At 34.1% G+C, this 20,882-nt stretch overlaps 1 protein-coding gene across 8 annotated transcripts; it reads right to left on the reverse strand.

Annotated features, from left to right (window-relative positions):
- Window positions 1-1,811: 1,811 nt before the first annotated feature.
- Window positions 1,812-6,616, reverse strand: LOC107872971 (probable trehalose-phosphate phosphatase F). Of its 8 annotated transcripts, none has more exons than XM_047414968.1 (15): window positions 6,570-6,616; window positions 6,259-6,334; window positions 4,614-4,693; window positions 4,430-4,534; window positions 4,095-4,279; window positions 3,868-4,008; window positions 3,709-3,780; window positions 3,465-3,587; window positions 3,303-3,359; window positions 3,089-3,190; window positions 2,898-2,975; window positions 2,742-2,811; window positions 2,542-2,612; window positions 2,366-2,458; window positions 1,812-2,236 (listed from the first exon to the last, which is right to left on the reverse strand). In XM_047414968.1, the coding sequence occupies exons 5-15, from the start codon at window positions 4,251-4,253 to the stop codon at window positions 2,144-2,146; spliced, it is 1,059 nt and encodes a 352-aa protein (XP_047270924.1). In that variant the 5' UTR covers window positions 4,254-4,279; window positions 4,430-4,534; window positions 4,614-4,693; window positions 6,259-6,334; window positions 6,570-6,616; the 3' UTR covers window positions 1,812-2,143. The 8 variants fall into 8 exon arrangements, with proteins under 8 accessions (XP_047270924.1, XP_016575144.1, XP_016575141.1 ...); XM_016719658.2 differs by having other exon boundaries at window positions 4,430-4,527; window positions 6,464-6,584; XM_016719655.2 differs by having other exon boundaries at window positions 6,464-6,584.
- Window positions 6,617-20,882: the final 14,266 nt, after the last annotated feature.

A 20,882-nucleotide genomic window follows, 5' to 3' on the forward strand; every position in this document is an offset into this window, starting at 1 on the left:
CGCGAAATGCCCAACACTTCTCTAGTGGTCTCCATGATGCAGCTTGTAGTCTTATCCCACATAACATCCACGTCCCCCCTACACTCCCACACCCCCAATCCCGCTACCTTCTCCTCTATCTCCAGCGCACTAACTGGCGTCAAGCCACCCCACTTAATTTTAGGTCGACCTTCCCCAACCTTTCTCTTCTTACTCTTCTTGATAGTCAAGTCCATCACCAGAAGCCTGTGCTGGGTCGAAAGATGCTCACTCTGAATGACTTTACAATCTTTACATAAAGCCCAATCCCCCTTCCTCAGCAGGAGAAAGTCAATCTGAGCCTTGGCTATCGCGTTTCGAAAGGTGATCAGGTGATCCTCCTTCTTCGGAAAGCTCGAATTCACTACCACCAGCCCAAAGGCCCTCGCAAAATCAAGCAAAGCAGCCCCTCACCATTTCTATCACCAAAAACAAAACCTCCATGCACATCATCATAGCTCCCGGTAAAACCCCAATGTGCCCATTGAAGTCCCCTGCTATGAAAATCTTCTCCGAGCTAGGCATGCTTCTCACCACCTCGTCCAAAGCCTCCCAAAATCTCGCTTTCACCTCTTCCAAGCCCACCTGCGGCGCATAAACACTACACACATACAGTGTAAACCCCTTAATAACTAACTTAATCGACATCAGCCTATCGCAGTATTATAATCCCAGTATTACTAATACAACATATTCAATATTATCTTATACACTACCAAATGAGTCCTAAATGGTCAGTTGCATGGGAACATAGACAAGAGGACTAGTAGCAGAAATTTGGGTCTTCGTTAACATCAAAATAATCTAGGACGGAACATGGTTAAATTAGTTGAAGTGAAGGCGGGGCTTTTGAATCTGCATCGGTATCGAGCAGTATCAACAAATGGTAAATAAACAAACTATATATAGCTAGTAATGATAATTATGCTCTTTTTACTATGGCTATTTATAAAGAGCAAGGTCCGCTTATTCACTATTTGCGGCCTGCATTATATGACAAAATGGACTACGTCCAATGAGCTACATTCAGGAAGTGTTGATATAGGGGAATGATTTATTTTTTCCATCCTGAGCATTTCCTTCCCATATTAGGATGGGGGAAATGGTTTGATGAATGATGAGGTTACATTTTGGTCCTTGGACTAGATCATACAATACAATTGGATCAAGCTACCATGTTTTTCCATAATCATTCTAGTTATGGTCAATGTCAATCAAACTGGAATATTTATCAGAATAGGCATGTCATCAATCCTATGTAATTTCAACTAGATAGCATGCTACTCATGATGTTTGTTCGTATATGCGTAGCAGAGCAAACGAAAGTTAATTTAGAGCACATATTTTTGTTGCGTACCTTTATCTATGTTGACCTTATAACTAAGTCTATATTGATTGGCCTGAAGTTCACCCGACACAACACTGACATATTTTAAAAGGACATCCTGGTGCACAAAACATCCTGTGATTTGGAGAGGCACAAACTCTGAGGAGATGTAATGTGGGGGACTCTACTCTGACACAAACACCAAAGGCTGATGTAATGTGGGGACTCTGCCCTGACACAAACACGAATGGCTGATTCCACAGTTCAAACATGTGACCTATAGATCACATATAAACAACTTTGCCGTTGCTCTAAGGCTCACTTTCACAACTAGGCCTGTCTTGAAAAATTTATGCAAGAGTGTTTAGCAATATATTTTGAGTACTGATCCTATTTGGTTTTCTCATTGTCGAAAACGAGCAAAGATAAAAGTTTTTTTTATATGTGTGTGTTTGACAATGGGAAATGGCAAAGCATCTGAAACACTTGATCCAAGTGCACTAACCATCACAATAAATCAGGGATGAAGGGCCTTTTACTCAACAGTGCCCTCCTTACCCAAAGGAGAATACACAAGAATCACAAAAGATGAAAACAAATTTCTTGCACTTGTAAGACAAATATAACAACGTATGCAGAGTAATCCCACATGTGGAGTCTGCAGAGGGTAGAGTGTATGTAGACCTTACTCCCACCTTGTGGAGGTAGAAAGACTTTTTCTGAAAAATCCTGGCCACTTGTAAGAATTGGCTTCAGTTTATTCATAAAAAAACTTGTAACATAATGAAAGGTTCTTATCTATAGTATCCCTTTTGTTCCATCCCCCTCTTCCATTTCATATATTTCTTGATTTTCCATAGTTTCCGCAAGAGATCCCAAGAATTCTTGGACCTGCATATGATTTTAAATTGCATTCTTCAGATTTCTTATCAACAAAGAAATTTTACCTTTAAAGTTTCTATCATAGAGAACTTCAACATCATCAAGAACAAAAATTTGGATAAATGTCACATTCCCAACCTCTGAAGTATCCCTGAGAGAGAAGATAGCATTACTCTCTTTTGGAACAGCCGAAACAAGAATCCCATAACCTTGATATCTCCCCCTCAAAACCTGGAGTTACAACTACTCTTTAATTTCAGCAAGAAAACGGTGAGGTTACTAGCTTGACATGAGATTCTGTTGTGTAAAATTACCATGAATGCATCTTCGTCTGTTCTGTCATCGCCAATATATATAGGGAGCACATCATGACTGTTTCTAAAACCTGCATTGTTGCACATACATTGATAAAAATGGATGGAGCAACTGATTCTACAATTATTTTACATTTTTGTTGAGAAGAGGAAGGATGAGGAGAAAGGGACCAGATCAAAATAAATCATCAGTAACATACCTAGTGATTCAAGCAAAAATTCAACGGCTTTTCCTTTGTCCCAGTCTATTATAGGACGGATCTCTAAAACCTATCGACAAGCAAAAAAGGAGCAAAATTTCGACAGATTAGAGCAATATATGTAATCATGTTACCAAAATCAAGTAACTGAGATACCTTCCGCCCATGAGTTTGTCGTAGTCGAGGGTATCCTTTCAAAACGTCGTGGACACATTGGGCAAGAGCAGGCCAACACTGCATTTAAAATGAAAACCCTCATCATAAATAAATGGCTGCAAAATAATTCACAGAAGGCAATTAACCTCAGAATTGAGAGACTAATATAAACATCAAGGAATGAGACTCACATTCTCATCTACGTTACGGTAATGTACAGAGGCACAAAACTTGTGGTTCTCAACTATTGCACCTTCTACTTCTTTAGTTTTATTGACGAGGATTCTGTAAACCTGCAAGGTAGTCTAGCTTGTTCAGTTCAACTCAGAAAAATATTCTTTTTCTCCTTTTGTGCCGAATACTATTTATCCACTTATTTGCAAGCTTAGAGAAACAAGTAAACACCTCGTCTATCATAGGCAAAAATTCACGAGCAGGCTGGAATAGATTAACTTCCTTGCCCTGTTCAAAATGTATAGTTACAAGAAAGTAATGCAGAAACGAGTAAAACAGATATAGTCTTTACTAGGCAGTGGATGAAAAGATGACTCTCATCAACTGTAATACCTGCTGGTCAGTACATTTAATAAATGAACCATTAGTGCACAACTCATTTCTAATTGGAACCATGATGTCCATACCATGACTACCAGCATAATAGAGTTCGGCTAGTCCTACCAACTGATAAACCTGAAACAGGATGAACATAAATATCACAAATTTGTACATTTGACGAGGTCAAGAAAGTCAATGGTGTAAACACAAATGATGCCTGAATTACATGCTAGTATGCTAATGAGAAAATCTTTACCTTATCACGACTTCTTCCACTGATGATGGCTGTTGGGAAATGATTCGCAACATCCCTGACAGCAGAACGCATCTGCAGAATTTGTAATTTCTTTTCTGTGTGAACATCTTCAGGTAAGTTTCTCTCTTGAAATAAGGAAGAATCAAAGTAGCTACTTACATCAGCGGAGATAAAAGCACGGTCAGGATCATCTACAATTGGAGAGAGAGTCCCATCATAGTCTAAAAAGATAACGATCTTTTTATTCTTTGCATGGCTAACAATTTGCTGAAAGGAGCTAAGTGCTGATGGATACTTGAACTGCATACAAACAAAAGGAAGAGAGACATTTGATTATAACGTACCTGATATTAATTCTAAGGGGAACAATGAGATACTGAACATACCATCCAAGAAGAGTAAACACCTTTAGCATCATCAGAAAAATCCTCGATGCCTGATTCCTTCTGAACCTTCCTACTAGGAGGTGACGAAGACTTCATTGCATCAAGCCAACCATTAGAACGAACATCATCAAGCCTCCCTGGCTTCCTTCTCGGAATCATTAGAACACTGGTGGAGAATGAAGGCCCTGATTGAGAATAAGGAAATAAACTACAATGAATCCACAACTGTACTTGTTTATCAGCAAAGGATCCGCAAGAAAAGGACAAGCTTTCACTGAAGTCAAGTCCACTGAATCTCTAAGAATTTGACTGATTTTACTAGTAAGTTGTAGTACCTAATCTTTTTATCCCACCCTTTTGTCAATGAAAAACCACCTCTTTAGCGTTCTCTTATCACTGCTCCCGAGTATACTACCCATCAAGCACCGGCTTCCTGAAATCTGGTCGATCAAAAACTTGCATGATTGTCAAATTTGTGATGTAATTTAGTAGATTATATGAATCTATCAGCACAAGCACCTCATTTCCCTAGCCAAATAGCAGTTAAAGGCACACAACATCCTTGGCCTAGAATTTTGATATTAGCCTGTACTTTCTACCTGGAGAGAAGAAAACAACGGATACAAGTTATGGCATTACTTATATCTAAAATATCATTTGAGGCAAAAGTATTAACTAAAAAGTATCATAGTGATACATAACATGAAGCAAACAAAGGCAAATGAAACATGTATATTAGCATAGGATAGAAAGTGTACTAGCTAAATCCTTGAGTCAATAAGAATCAAGATTAATTTTAGTGCTCTATATTGGAAGGCGTTTTATCGGTCAGCTTCAAAGTCATTTCAAAATTGAAGAAATAAGAAGACTAAACAAAAGAAAGAAACAGAGAAAAGATCTTACTCTGCACAACTATCACAATCCATGTCCACAGTATTCAACAGTAAAGATTACTTGTTGTCTATAACAACAAAATTATAAAATGTAAAGATTACTTGTTGTCTATAACAACAAAATTATAAAATGTAAAGATTACTTGTTGTCTATAACAACAAAATTATAAAATGTTGCAGTTGGCCTAATGAAACTCCAAACGCCATTTTGACTTGAAACAATATTAAAGGAAATGAACAGTTGTATAAGCATTAAAAATCTATCAGCTGATTTTTAATATATATAATCTGAATTCTAGTTAGAATATTAGAATAAGCATGAAATGGGCCTTCTGCGTAAATAACTCCAAAAGTTAACTCAGGGAAAGATTACCCATGTTATATTAAAGAGACCATCTCACCCCCCCCCCCCCCCCCCCATGCTCAGGTTGGAAATCTGGTACATGAGCAAGTTAATGTAGGTGTCCAACAATGGGAAATAAGAATTGGACTAAGTCTTGCACTGAAGTTGTTTACTAACTCAACCTCCAAATCTAGCTCAAGAGGTGAAGACTGCTCAAGTCATATTAAATAGACCACCGATCCTTAAAGGGCCGATGTGAAGATCTTCACGTTTTTGTTTGTCTTAGCTTGACGTACATATAGTTTAAAATAAAGAAAGACTTTGAAAATCTTAAACTAAAATACTATAATGTACTAAAATATTCTTTAATCTTGTGATATTAAATATGTTAGACTTAAAGAGCGGAGGCATTCATTTTCAAACTGACTTCAAGAAAAATAAGACCAACAAATAGAGTAAATAGTACTCTAGTAAATATGGTCACTAAACTATAAATAAAATTTAATACTCTATGACGATGACGCATAATCAAGACTTCAACTTGTTACATCAACCGACAGATTAAAATAATTAAAATAGTAAAACATAGTACTACATGATTGACAATCGTACAGAACACAAAAATCTAATCGATCCAAGAAATGTCACAACAAAAAAATAGGCTTGTGAGGTTTTAATCGATAGGTAATTTGCATAATATGACCAAAAGCTTGCACTTTGTACGCCCCCATAATTGGGAATAAATCAATAATAAGGATCAAAATGGGTTAGCCTTTATTGAAGATGCAAGAATTTCCAGAAACAGAAAAAAAAAAAAAAAAAAAAAAAAAAAAGGTTAAAAAATATCGATTAGTTCATGAGAAAAGTTCGATTAAATTAAGATAAAAACCAACATGCATAAGTAATGGCTAAAATGCCAATAAATTACCTGGTTGAAAGAGCTAAAGAAAAATGTGAATATCAAAAATCCAATGTTGATCCTCTAATTCCAAGCCCAAAATGAACTGTTAGATACCAGATGATTATACCAAAAAAATGTTAGATAGCAAAGTCAACCAAAATTAAAGAAGAAAGAAAAGCATGCAGAAAATAGGTACTTATGGAAAATGAAAGAAAGAGAGAAATGAATCTACCCAAGAAATGAGAAAACCCTAACAATTGGAGGAGATGTAACAGAAAATTAAGAAGGAAATTATAACTAATTAGGAGAGGGAAATGAAGGTGGTAAAGGCCACGTACGTATTTATAGAGTTTAACAGACGTGACTTACAAGCAAATCTTTTCCTCCCACTCTTCAAATGGTTCCCTAGGTATAACTAATAATATACATGCATAACATATTAAAAACATTCATAAACTAATTAGGATGGGTTCAAGTTTCAACCCAATTATATTTTCGATGGGATCCTTAAACATCGTACAGGTTCGACAGAACTCAATAGCTTTGGTTCAAATTTTATATTTATAATAATTTTGAACTCAATAACTTTGATTCAAATTTTATATTATATTAATTTCTTAATATGTATAAATAATTTATCTAAAATCTAATATGTAAAAAAGATTATGATTTAAAATTCGTAATTTAAAAGTCTTAGCTCTGCCTCTAGAAATGTAGATTTATATGTTAAAAATTTGAAAATTTTCAAAAAAATACTTTATGCGTCCCATTTTATGTGGAGTTATTTGACTTAATACGGAATTTAAGAAAAAAACTTTTGAAACTTATGATATAAAATAACCTTTAGAAATTTATGTGTCTGTGTGTATCATTTCATTAAGTGTAAAATAGTTAATTTGAAGTTAAACAGTTAGGACTGAATATGAAAAGATGTCAATTTTAGACGGACTAAAATAAAATATCACATAGATTGAAACGAAAAAAATAATACAAATTACAACTCATAATTTTTCAAAAATATGAGTTCAATACTGAAAACCATCAAGTTTTATTTTTAGATCTGCCTCGAAGAAATTTCTTCTTTTTTTTTCGTTTTATTTATTTATGTTTCGATAGACAAAATTATTTCAGCTTAAGAACATGTAATCGCCATACCTTAGCCGTAGTTGGAAGCTAAAACTAAACCAAAACCTTGGTTTTAGAGCTATTAGAAAAATTAGTCACCATTTCAAAATGAATTACTTCCTTGGTACATTTTTATTTGTTGTATTTGACTTGGTATATTTTTTAAGAAGTAAAAAATATACTGGTAATTTTTCCATACCATCCCTATGTACTGTAAGGGTGTATTTGTTTTTTTTTTAAGATTAAGACGTTCTAATCTGAATGAATATTTGAATGATTAAGATGTTGTATCTAGATCTGAATATTGAATGATTAAGACTGTTTGTTTTTTAATATCTGAATATACGTAATTTATTTATTTGTAATAAATATGCAATTCAAATTTAAAAAGTAATAAAATATTATATTATATGGAAAAAATATTACATAAAGTATTAACTTTAACAACAAAATTATTGTTTGAGTGATAATTAAAATATTTAAAGATAAACATATTATGTTAAATATAATTATTGAATTATTTAAATTATTAAAAAAAGATATATTGATTAAAAACTATTGTGATATGATGTAATCATAAAAAATTAAATTCAACATAAAGTAATCTGCCAATTAAACTGATCCAACAAACTAAAATAATTAATCAGATATAATTTTGATTTAGATGCATAAATATTAAAGTATTTGAATAACTAATTAATACAAGAACAGACACATGTTTATTTGTTAACCATGAAATCTGAGTGAAAATATCATTAGTAAGTTTAATGTTACGTTATGAACAGGCACACATAAGATTCTATTATACAAAGAACTGCAAATTTTATAATCAAATCAAAAAATTACAAGCAGAAATTTAGAGTTTAGTAAATAATGAATACACAAATTGATTACTAAAATATTTATAAAAAAATTTGGTGAATCATACCTAAAAGAGAAGTAAAGTAAGTGAATAGGAAGAGAGAGAGAGAAACGTGAAGAGAGGGAGAGATAACGTGAAAAGAGAGGGGGAGAGATAACGTGAAGAGAAAGAGGAAATAATGAAGTGAGAGAATTAGGGATTATGTTTTAAAAAGAGCCTGAATGTTATTCAGACTATCCATTCAGATGTTTTCAGATACATTAAGAGGCTCTTTAAAAAAAAATATATTTAATAGGCTGAAGTCTGAAGCATTCAGATTCAGACCTCCATTAAGTGCAAACAAATAGGTTAGAAGTTGCTAAAATACAAATGTTTCAAAAGGGTTTACTCACCAATTCTGATTTATTTCAATAAATCAAATGATCCTAACATTTTACATTACTCTCTATTTTTTTTAACACTTGCTTCAAGTTTCTAGATTTTAAGGAAAAAAACTCAAAAACACAAGGTATATATACACATATGCCACCTTATACAAGGTGTTTTTCATATTATTATTATTTAAACTTTATTTCAACTATATATTTATCTATGTGTGTTTCATCAAATTTTTTTTTTCTATCTCTTATATTTATTTAATATATTTTCATCAATTAGATAAAACTCTTAGATTTTAAATATATTCGTCCAATTTTTCTCTTACCTAATATATTAGTACGTCTTCACACCCTTTTATGCTTCCTTACTTTACAACAAGCGTATTATATAAGATATACTGAATATAATCTTAAGTATACATTTTTAAAATATCATAAACTTCGATACATTTTACTAAGTATGTTTATTACTTTAGGATAAAAATATTACTATTATATTTTTCATATTTTCAGTTAATTATTCACTTTATTACAGTTATATGTTACATTTTTTAGCATATCGTAAGTATATGTTTATATACCTTGTGCATTTTTTTTTAAATAATAATAATAATAAATATTTTATGTAATTATCACAAGTTTTAGCAAATGACAAAAACAAATACTTTCCAAACGTTTTTTTTTTAATTGAGTTTAAGGACTATCTTTGGATAGGCTCTAAGGGACACTTAACACCTTTCCTTCGAGTAACCAAAATCTTTACGCAAAATCTCATGTGTTTTAAAAGACCAAAAAATAGAATTTTACCTAAAATTGATTTTACTAATTTTTCCTAGAATATAAGTGGCGATTCTAAAAAATAATTTTTCAAAACCAGAGAGTCATAATTACCATATGTTATATACTATTTCGACCGGTTTGAATAAAACGTGACAACGTGGCGGCTCTAGTGGAGAACCTAACTTAAGTCCTTACCTTAGCATACTTAGTTTAAGAATATTATTTGGGAATATTTATTTTTTTATGACGTTATTTGCTCTATACATTTTATATCCTACTTTAGTTGAAAGGACACAAGCCAAATCTAAACTTGTGTTCCTTATTTATTTGAAAAGACTGTTTGTTACTGTTTTCTCTTTCATTTTTCTATTGAGTCTTTGGACGTACACTTCACACACTGTGGTTCACGTGGGAGGTGTCACACACTCCCCAAAACCTTCTTTTGGATTCCTTAGTTTTAGAGTTGGCACAATTAGGTTAGTATGTCTTCTTGTCGTTGTTCAGTCCACTCTTAAACATCTGGGAAAGACTGTTAGGCTGCATTTTTTTTTTTTTTAAGATTCATACGTCGAATCTTAATGCACATCTGAATGATTAAGAATGTTTGTTTTTTAACATTTGAATGTGCAAAAAAATTTTATTTGTGTATATGATAAAATAAAAAATATAATTTGAATAAAAAATTAATTATATATTATAAAAAATATGTAATTTAATACAACAAAATTATTATTTGATTGAGAAAAAATATCTATATTTGTTAGTAATATTGGAGATGATTTATAATGGTGGTTGCGGTGACAATGATTGATGTTAGTGATAAATAATGTTGTTGGTGATAGTTGTGATGGTTGGTATTGTAGTGACTGTTATGATGGTAGCGATTAATGGTGGTGGTGGTGGTGGCTGTGATGTGACGTTGCTTGATGTTAGTAGTTTGAGGTATTGATTGTGTTGGCCGAAACATGAATATGTGATGGTTGATGATGTATTGGTGCTAGTTGGAGATGTTTTATGTTGGGATAGTGGAGATAGTTGTTAGTAGAGATTAATTGTAGCGATGATAGTGGTTGAAGTGGTGGTAGAGGTGCATTACTAGAGACAATGGTAGTGGCGGTTGAAGAATGTGTGGAGGTTGTGATGTATTAGTGGTAGTTGGTGGTACTAGTTGTGATAGATGAGTTGGTCGGTAGTAGAGATTGATCGGTAGTGGTTGATGACGATGGTGTTGTCGACGACGGTGGTGGCAGTGAATATAATATAATAATTGAGGTAGTAGGTGTGATAGCGGTTGATAATAGTGGTTGGTAGCGATTTTTGTTGTCGATGATGGTTGTGATGGTAGAGGTGGTTGGTGGTGGTGGGTGGTGATTGACAATGATAGCGGTGGCAGAGATGGTTAGTGGTGGTGACTGCTGATTATGAATAGAGTGGTGAATATTATCAAACACCAGAATATCTCTTCAGGCCTATTAAGACTTGGTTCTAGATCTGAATGATTAAGACCTATTCAAACCTATTAAGAGTTAAAATCTTAATAAAAAACAAATACACTTAATGTCTAAGTCTAACCATTCAGATTCAGACCTCCATTAAGTGCAAGCAAATGAAGCCTAAGTCATCTAATTGTTGGTAAATGAAGTAGTACTTAATAATATGGGTAAAATGTACATAAAATGATAAATTATTTCATGATTTTAAAATGTACAAAATAAAATGAATATCTATTTTTAATATACTGGATAATCATTATTTAGCCACTTGAGGATAGTGGCTAAATATGGAAAGCTAGCTGCTTCTTTTCCTGTTTTTGCTTCATCAAACCTAAATTACTAAATGCTTTCAAAATGTAACGGAAAAACAAGAAGCAATGAACCAAATCCAAATGTATGTGTGTTGAACATTAATAAAGAAAGAGAGTCACGAAAATGATTTGGAATGACAATGGCAAAGCAAAAATATCTCATTTCACCCCTACTTGTGATGCAACAAATAATGATTGAAGCAACTACAGCACAAGAGGATGTGGTGCACAAGTGGATGGGGTATTCCTCTTGGTCAAGAGATGTCGATTTCGAATTTTGGCTATAGAAAATTTCTTCGTAGGGAGTGGTCCTTCCGAATGAGCCCTACAAAATGCAAATTTGAATTAATCAAACTCAATACGAATATTGGATATCAGATAATAATTAAAAAAAATGATTGAAGCAACTGATAGTATTAAATTTGTGTATCAAAATTGAGTTATGAAAGGAAACTGAATATCTCATCTATTTGAACTGATATAGTGCAATAGTATTCTATGAGAGAATCTTGGAACATGTGATTTTATAATTAAGAAGTCACGAAAAAAAGTTCAGTTCGTGGTTCTTCTATAATAGAAAACTCAAGGAAAAAGTACTCAAATTCGTAGTTATGCAATTAAAAACTCAAGAATTTTGAAGTTTGTGGTTCTATATATAATTAAAAATTCAAGAAAAGAATCTTTGAATTCGTGGTGAAGCAAACCACTAAAGTGAAAACGTTGTGTTTAGTCAATGTTTTAATCTTTCTAATGAAAAAAAAAAGGTGATATTAATTTTAGTAATGTTCTTGTAGCTAGTTAGAAACATGATTTCTTGGAAGTCAGAAGGCATTTTCCATGTTATTATTATATGCTATGATGTCAAAGTTGACAAAATCAATAGCTTGTCTAAAAATTCAAGGAAATTATAGTGGCGTTTGTAGTTCTTATAACTGTGAACGCAAGGATTATATTATGGATTAATTTGTAGTTTTATAATTGGGAACTCAAGGAAAGAGCCTTGAAATTTACTGATATGGTTCAACAAGCGAGAACAAACTCAAGGAAAAAGTTCATGTTGTACAATTAAGAAATCAAAGATTCAGTCCTTGAGTTCGAACTCTAACTATTACAGTAATATTTTGTTAGTGCATAAATCATAGTTGACCTATATACTTGTGTTTTCTTCACTACTCACGCTATCGGTTACCAATTAGCATAGTATTATCCCTCAGTCATCATTGAAAATTTTGTTAGCGTTTTTGTTAAGATAATGACACCCCCGCTGTCTTCAATTGTGAGTCCGCTTCTGACTCTAGTAATACTGGAGTTTCATGCTTCCTATTTGAGTTTTATCAATTTCTTTTCTAGAGAAGATCGAGCTTAGATCTTTGATAAGGTACGGATAGACTTCAAATCTCACCCCACTTTTTAATGGTTTTGTTTTATTATCGCTTAAAAAAACATGACAATTAAAAAAAAGGCTCATAATGTAGGGTTTTAATTAGCGCCACAAACTTTTGATTGGTCTAAATTGATCTAGCCATGTGAGAAAAGAAAATGTAGTGTGTCTGGCCAGTTTCCCAAATTATTGTGAAAAGCCAATTACCTAAATCAGAAGTAGGGATGTCCCCCTACCTCCCTTTATTCCTCACCACGGTTATGTGAAGGGCTTCGATCTCCACCCACACCACACCCCAAACATTCATATATAGGGAGCAGGGCATCCGATCCCCCCGCCATGAAAATAACATGGGACTATTAAAGTCACATGCACATGATTATGAGTAGTTGCAAACTTGACTTTGGTATCTTTCGTTTGGTTTAGCTGGTTTTTGGACCACTCCTTAAAGGCACAATAAAGTTAAGAAATTAATTGCATGGCTCTCCTAAGGTTTATCTAATGGCAGAATATACCGATAGTTCCTTAAGTTTATCATTTAAGTTTTATTTTTGATGCTTGAAGTGTATGGTATATCTCAATTAAGCACATAACATGGGATAAAATATTCTTATTAGATACTTTCGATTAAAATTTTAAAGAAGTTGTTTCAAATATCCATTACATTAATAAGTTAATCCGTTAAAACTATGTCACATCTGATCTTTTAATTATAAGCATTTGCTTCCACAGTCCATGAAACTTCAAACTTGTTTCAATTGATGTTCTTGTGCATAATTAAAGGAGGGTGATATTGTTTATGTAACTACGTACGTAATGAACACTTGAGAACACGCATAATTTTTTTTCAAAATTCAAGGTAAAAGTGTTTAATATGAATACTTTATTATATATTCAGCTGTTCAATTGAAGAAATCATAGTTCGGGTTGGTTATAATATATATCCTGACCTCATGGGAAAATAATATCTGAAGTTAGGTTTTAGTTTTACCAAGACCACAACTTCTAACATTTTTATATGAAGTTGGCCTTATCAAACGTATATCAAAGAATTATATGTAAATTATGATTATGGTTAAGAAAGTAGTTTGGCCTCTATTAATATAGCGCTCACAGTAAATAAAAGGAAGCGTCATTCTGGCTGCAAGCATTGGGTCGTTGTCATGCCTTAGACTTTCACTAAGCACATCATGCGACACTTGACAACTTGCTCACAAATATTTTATGATCTTGCAAGCTTAAGTAAGCTTTTCTAAAACCAGACCGCTAAGAGGATGATAATTTGAAGAAAGACACAAGAGAATTTTAAAGGAAGCTTTTACATTGCTCAAGACTTGAAAGATTTTTGCTCGATGATTTTACAATTGAATTTTTCTCTATTTATACTACTCATCTAAGGTTAAAATATAAATAATAATTGTTACACAAGTCCCTACATATATACACTTAGGTCCCTTCTCTATAACTCTCTACATGCCTAGAACATTCTAAGGACCTTGCATTCCATGCAAATCCATCGACATGGAAATCTCCCTAGTTTTCTAAAGGATTCCACTAAGGACTAAATTCCTTTCCATGTAAGCCTTTTACATAAGTATTTTTGTGTCATGTGACACCTACGTGGCATAATGGCATAACAAGTCATCACACTCTCCCCCTGCTAATGTTGCAACGATCGCGGTGCATTGCTGCTACTGCATAAATTCTCGAATCTTATTCTTGAATTGCCACAAGTCTTCACATCATTCTCTCGTGGCTTTCACCCATGATTGCCCCTTTCAATGTAAGACTAACATGACAATGGCCTTTTGTCTTTGCTTTTGTTGAGCCTTATAGTCAATTATATCCTCTATCTCCCAATCATATAAGGTGGTGATAGTAATAGGCCCGACCGAACTTACCTCAGCTAGGATCATTCTTGTCTTCATGGTACTGCTTCAGCACACTAGCATGGAAGACAAGATGAACCTAAAGATGAGGTTGTAGCTCTAACTTATATGAGATCTTGCCACTTTGGTAACGATCTTAAAAGGCCCCTCATATATCTGTACTAGGTTCTGGTACATGTCTCGTAGTGCCTTATATTGCCCTGGGTTGAACTTCACGAAGACCATATCCTCAACCTTATAATTTGTGGGATGATGCTAACCGTTGGTAAACTTCTTCATCTTTTTATTGCCTTGTCCAACTAGGACTTAGCAGCTTAAGCTACTCTCGAACTCCTTAGCCATATGTTAAAACCCCAAACTCTTTCCCTCGAATGCGGCTGGTAGCGAATGTGGAGTTTGTGGCTAACTCGAATGGTATCCGTTCGGTAGACTCATTTCACTGCAAGTTATATAAGAGTTAGGCTATGTCTAAGAGCCTCTCCCAATCCCTATGATGTGAACCCCAACAAGGCATTGATTCATTCAGTCTGTCCATCCATCTGTGGGTGAAAACTATTGAAGAAATGCAACTTTGTGACAAGCATATTAAAAAACTCCCTCCAAAAGTTTCAAGTAAAATATGGGTCTCAATCGCTAATGATGTGCCTTGATAAAACCCAATACTTTACTATGTTCTTGAAGAATAGTTTGGCAACCTCTTTTACTATGCAAATAGTTGCGGCGGGCATGAAGCTAGCATACTTTAAAAATCTATCCACCACAACCATAATCGTCTCATATCCATTGGACTTTGGAAAGCAAGTGATAAAATTCACAGTCACACTCTCTCATAGATACTCCACAACAGGTAATGGCTCCAGGAATCCTCGGGGTTATCGCTGCTCCACTTTATCCTGTTGGCAAAGGAGAAAAGTTTACACATAGCATTCAGTATCTTCACGCATGTGTGGCCAATAATAGTCTGACTCGATCAAGGCCTTTGTGCAATGTTGGCCTGGGTGCTCAGCCCATAATGTGTCGTGGCTTTCTATCATGATATACCACCTAATCTTTTCAAATTTGGGCACATAAACCCTCCAACCTGTGGTGAGCAATAGTCCATCCTTGATCTAGAAACATCTCATCTTACCTTGGGCAACTAACTCCATAAGTTTGCATCTGGGCCGTGTTACATGCCATCCTTGGTAATATCTGGAATTTCACAGTTGGTCATAGTGATGGAAGAAAGCTCAAACTTTATACTCGAAGTGTCAGCCACTATGTTACCCTTGCCAGGGTTGTGCTCTAATATGCAGCCAAGTTCAGCCATGAAATCTCCCCCTCGAGTGCCTCGACCTTGGCCTTCATGGTCTCAATCATACTTAATTATTTCATGAGACAGTACTCCAAAGAAGTGATTGTTTCCTTCATCTCCAATTTTGCATGCTTGCGTCCTTCTAATTCTTTCTGGATGTTATCACTCTTCTTAAGGATGAAATCTGCAAGAGTCTTGAACTTGTCATCAACCTCGTTCAAATATTTACTAAGAATATGCCTAGCGTACCTCATCGTATCAACCCTCACAATCTACTTTATCCTCGACGTGACATCTTAGAACACATTCTCTTCATCATCGTCACTTGCTTCAATGGTCAAAGGTGAGTAGGATGTCAACACTTCGTTTGGTGTAGGGTTGGACAACCATTCTTCATCCTTCTTATAATTCATCTCCTCTTTTTGTACTTCTTTGAAATATCTTGTTTAACTTTGGTAGTGCTAGCAACATTAATGTCTCCCTCGTTTATCATTTCCTTATTATTAACCTCAGCTCTAATAACATATTGCCACGGCTTTAGACTTTTACTAAGCACATCATGCGGTACTTGAAAACTTGCTCACGAATCTTTCACGATCTTGCAAGTTCAAGTAAGCCTTTTTAAAACTACATCACTAAGAGATTGCTAATTTGAAGAAAGACACAAGAAAATTTCTAGAAGGAACTTTTATATTGCTCAAGACTTGGAAGATGTTTGCTTGATGATTTTATAATTGGATGCCCATTTATTTATACTACTCATTTAAAGTGTAATAATAATCATTACACAAGTCCCTATTTATATACACTTAGGTCCATTCTTTAGAACTCTCTACGTGCCTAGAATATTCTAAGGACCTTCCATGCAAATCCTTGGATTTTATGATTCCCCATGAAAAATCTCCCTATTTTTCTAGAGTAATCTACTAAGGACTAGCTTCCCTTCCATGTAAGCATTGCACATAAGCGTTTTTCTGCCATATGGCACCTACGTAGCATGATGACGTGGTGGGTCATCACATCGGAGTGTTTGCAACTAAACTTAAGTTACAAAAAATCTGATTTATGGCCTTGTCAAGTTCAAAAATGGATTAAAATATCTGAAATTGGTCTTGGCAAGTCATATCAAACTTACACTAAGAAAATTTTATGTTTGGCCTTAATAAGGCCATATTTCAAACAAAATGTCTAAAGACAGACACAAATTATCAACCCCACTTGTACTCTGAAATTGTTCTAGAAGCAAGTAACCGTACAAGAAAAAAAATTAACTTTAAAAATAAATTAAATATCGGTCTTAAAGGCGAGTATTTGTGCACTTCGCCTAGAAATATATAAGGAAAATTTATATAAATATACATCCCAACTTTCTACTATTACGTAAAACTCTATCTACCAAAACTAATTACAAATATATCATTTTTTACATTTTCTCTCTCCAACCTCTATATACATATCCATATACATATCACACCTCCACAATTTATGCCTAAAATCAAGCAATCATAATTAAGGAATTTCAAGGTTTGAATTTACAAACCTTATCTTATCAAATTATTGAACATCATCATCTTCTTTAATTTATTTTGAGTAAATACATAATTACACCTCTGATCTTATCCGAGATTTGCAAGAAGACACCTAAACTTTCACTTTGACCTATTACCCCATGATTCTTCTTTATTTCATTGCAAACACACTGTTTTGACCCTCTGCGTGTATACACGCACCACAGGCGCGTGAAAGGGCTCAAATTTGATTTTTTGGACAAATTAAAAGCTGTCACGTGTAAAATAATTGATATATAATTTATATTCTTTTTTTTAAAATAATATTTATTTTTATTTTTTTAAAAATTATCCCCACCCCCTCTTCGCCCCCCCAATCCATCCACCCTTTCTTCTTCAACTCAATTCACCATTAAAGCTCCTCCATTGAAGCTTTTTTTTAAAAATAAATCATTCATTAAAACTCCATCTTATAATTAAATCATATCATTTAACTACCCACCATTTCTTCTTCAACACCATTAAAGCTCTTCAACACAATGTCACCATTAAAGCTCCTCCATTGAAGCATTTTTTAAAAAAATCATATCATTAAAGCTTTATTTTCAGTTAAACCATATCATTTAACTATTTTTAAAACTCAATTCAATTATAAAACTCTCAATTCAATCATAAAACTATTTTTTGAAGTGATTTGAAAAAAAAATAGAAGGAAATGCTGACGGAGTGGGAGGTTAGGGGGAGAAGCTGATGGGTGGGGGTGTTGTATGGGGGGTGGGGGTGCTGAATAGGGGTGGGGGTAGAAGGGAGCAGCTGGACGCAGGGGGTGGGAGGCAGTTACTGGATGGCTATGGGATGGGGGAACAGGGGGTGGGGTAGGATGGGGTGTTAATTAAATAAAAAGAAAAATTTTATTAAAAAAATATAAAATTAAACGTATTTAACAGGTGGCAGCACCTGATTGGTACGTGTGTTCACTCTCTTTGTTGTGACTGAGATTCAGCGAAAAATGGTGTGTTTGCAACGAAATAAAGAAGAATCGTGGGGGAATAGGTTGAATTTAAAGTTTAGGTGTCTATTTAAAAATTTCGGCCAACATTAGGGGGGTAATTATGTATTTACTCATTTATTTTTTAGACTAGTTTAATTTCTTAATTTTTTTAACTTTACTAAATTAAAAATCTATAAGTTACTTGTTGCATGTGAATAATTCACAAAACTTAAGCATAGTAATAGAGTTTGGTTCGAGTTTTAGAGAAAATGGATTGAAACACCGAAACGACCCCACCAAGATAAAGAAGTCGAGGAAAGTTGCTCGTACAAGTTCTAAAAAGTTTGTTGCTAAATCTTCAAGAAAGAGAAAAAGTGAAGAATCATCACGACCGCGTCTTCCAAAGATATAGTGATTTGTTACTGAATCTATATTTTATTTGTAGATTTATGCATTCTTATGCATTGTTATATAAGAGCGTTTTGTTGTTATATCAACTGTATACATAAATTAGTCATGTATAGCATTAGAGGCTCATTCTTATACATTAAATGTGTTATGTATATGGTCAGATTACTTAGTAAATTCATGTTGTTATTTTGAACTATGATACATAGCGAGTTATGTATACATTTGTAGCTATGTCATTTGTTGGACGTTTCATTTCAATCCATATATATAAATCTGTTATGTATATATACTGAAACAAAACATTGTTGGGCTATTTAATTTCAGATCATATACATTACAAATTTATGTATATGTTATGCACCAATAGTGTTAGACATAGCACAGTTATGCATATGGTTCGGTTATACAAGGCGGGTTGTGTGTATATCACGATCCAAAAACTAGGGCCATGATGGCACTTGTCGCGGCGTACCTTGACAAGTAAGCCTATCACCCAAACTAATATGAAAAGATGAAAAGACAGAAATATCTCAAGGTAAGGCTTCTAGAACAAAGTCGAACCATATAAGTAATCATAACAATGCGTAAAGAACTTATCCAAAATATCAATCATGCCCAAAACCAGGTGTCAATAGTGTAAGAACTACTAATATAATCCAAGAGTCAAATACATCAAAAAAACAACCATAAAGGAATAATATCTGTTTCCGAATACTAATAAAGACATAACTACTATAGAAAGATAAAGGTGAACTTCAGATGCATGAATGTCAAACCGCTACCTTGGAAGCTCCAACAATTGCCCGAGTCAAGCAAGCTGAGACGCACTCGAGCTAGGACCTGCACCGAAAGGGCGCAGTAGGCATGAGTACGTTCTACTTGTACTCAGTAGGTATCATAGGCCGACCATGCAAAGTAGAAAATAAAGCACACAAAATACACAATAAGGGCACGTCACCTGCAATTAGAAAATATCTCACAACGATAGCCCACACCGCTTGCACTAACATTTCTAATGTATATCACATATATTACAACAACACACCAAGATATAGAACACAAGTATACATTAGTCACATATAAATAGAATAGGGGAGAATATGTAGATACAAGATTATCAAATACAAGTAGATGAAGGTAAGACAAATACATAGATGACAAGTTAATATGACAGTACAACAAAACATAAACTCAATAAAGTAAGTGCAATATATATGATGATGATGATGATGCACGAGGGCATCGTACAACCTCTGGGATCGTCGCACAATCATTGTATACACCTACAAAGCTAAAGTTTCTCGATGTAGGATCCATGGGGGGTTCGTCAACCCGTATACAATCCACATATTTCATATCTCCTTTGCGGCACATCCCTCAAAAAGGCTTTTATAAGGTGTTACAATATCTCCTCCCTGGCATATCCCTCGGAGAGGGTTTTAAAAAGGTGTTGCCAGTATTTTTCAGATGTTGCCACGATGGTACCAATGTTTCATGAATGAGTATGATATGAGGATGTAATGCTCACAATCAGTCACAATAAGTATTTTCATAACCAACCACAATGATATATTTCCACAACCACGTGAGCTAATATCCACTCATTATTTCAGTTTCATCCACGAATTTTCACATGTCTTATATGCCAAATAAAGTATGAATATAATCACAATACACCAATGGTACCATATTAAGCATCTTAACAACACAATACAATTATCACATGTATTCAAGGTTATTAATATCACATAGGACCCCACACGATCACACATATCACATAATAACTCAATTTCGGCAATTACATCACATATAGGCCCCCACACGGGCACAACACATAAATAGTCATTTCATGATTAGTTCTCACCCTTAACATACATTTTGTATCATCATTTACTACCCAGCCCAGTCTGAAAGAGTTAAGCCATAACCTAACTCGAAAATCAAAACCGGTCTGCTACACTTGAACTCGCGACCTTGCTATTCACGAACAATTCGAAACTTCACTAAAAATATTAAATATGAAATCTACTCTTGAAAATAAAACCACCGACACTCATATTGACTACTTTTGGTTCGGGGTCAAAACGGACCCCCGAAATGGGTTTTCAAAAGAAAAGCGAAATCAGAACTTTACTTGATGAAAAACTAGTAATTATAAGATAAAAATATCATTCAAGTGAAGAGGAGTGAAATTTGGGTTTAAAATTATGCCCTAAGATTTTGGGAGTT

The sequence above is a fragment of the Capsicum annuum genome, chromosome 6 (genome assembly GCF_002878395.1).
Source record: "Capsicum annuum cultivar UCD-10X-F1 chromosome 6, UCD10Xv1.1, whole genome shotgun sequence".
In the NCBI taxonomy this organism is placed as follows: domain Eukaryota; kingdom Viridiplantae; phylum Streptophyta; class Magnoliopsida; order Solanales; family Solanaceae; genus Capsicum; species Capsicum annuum.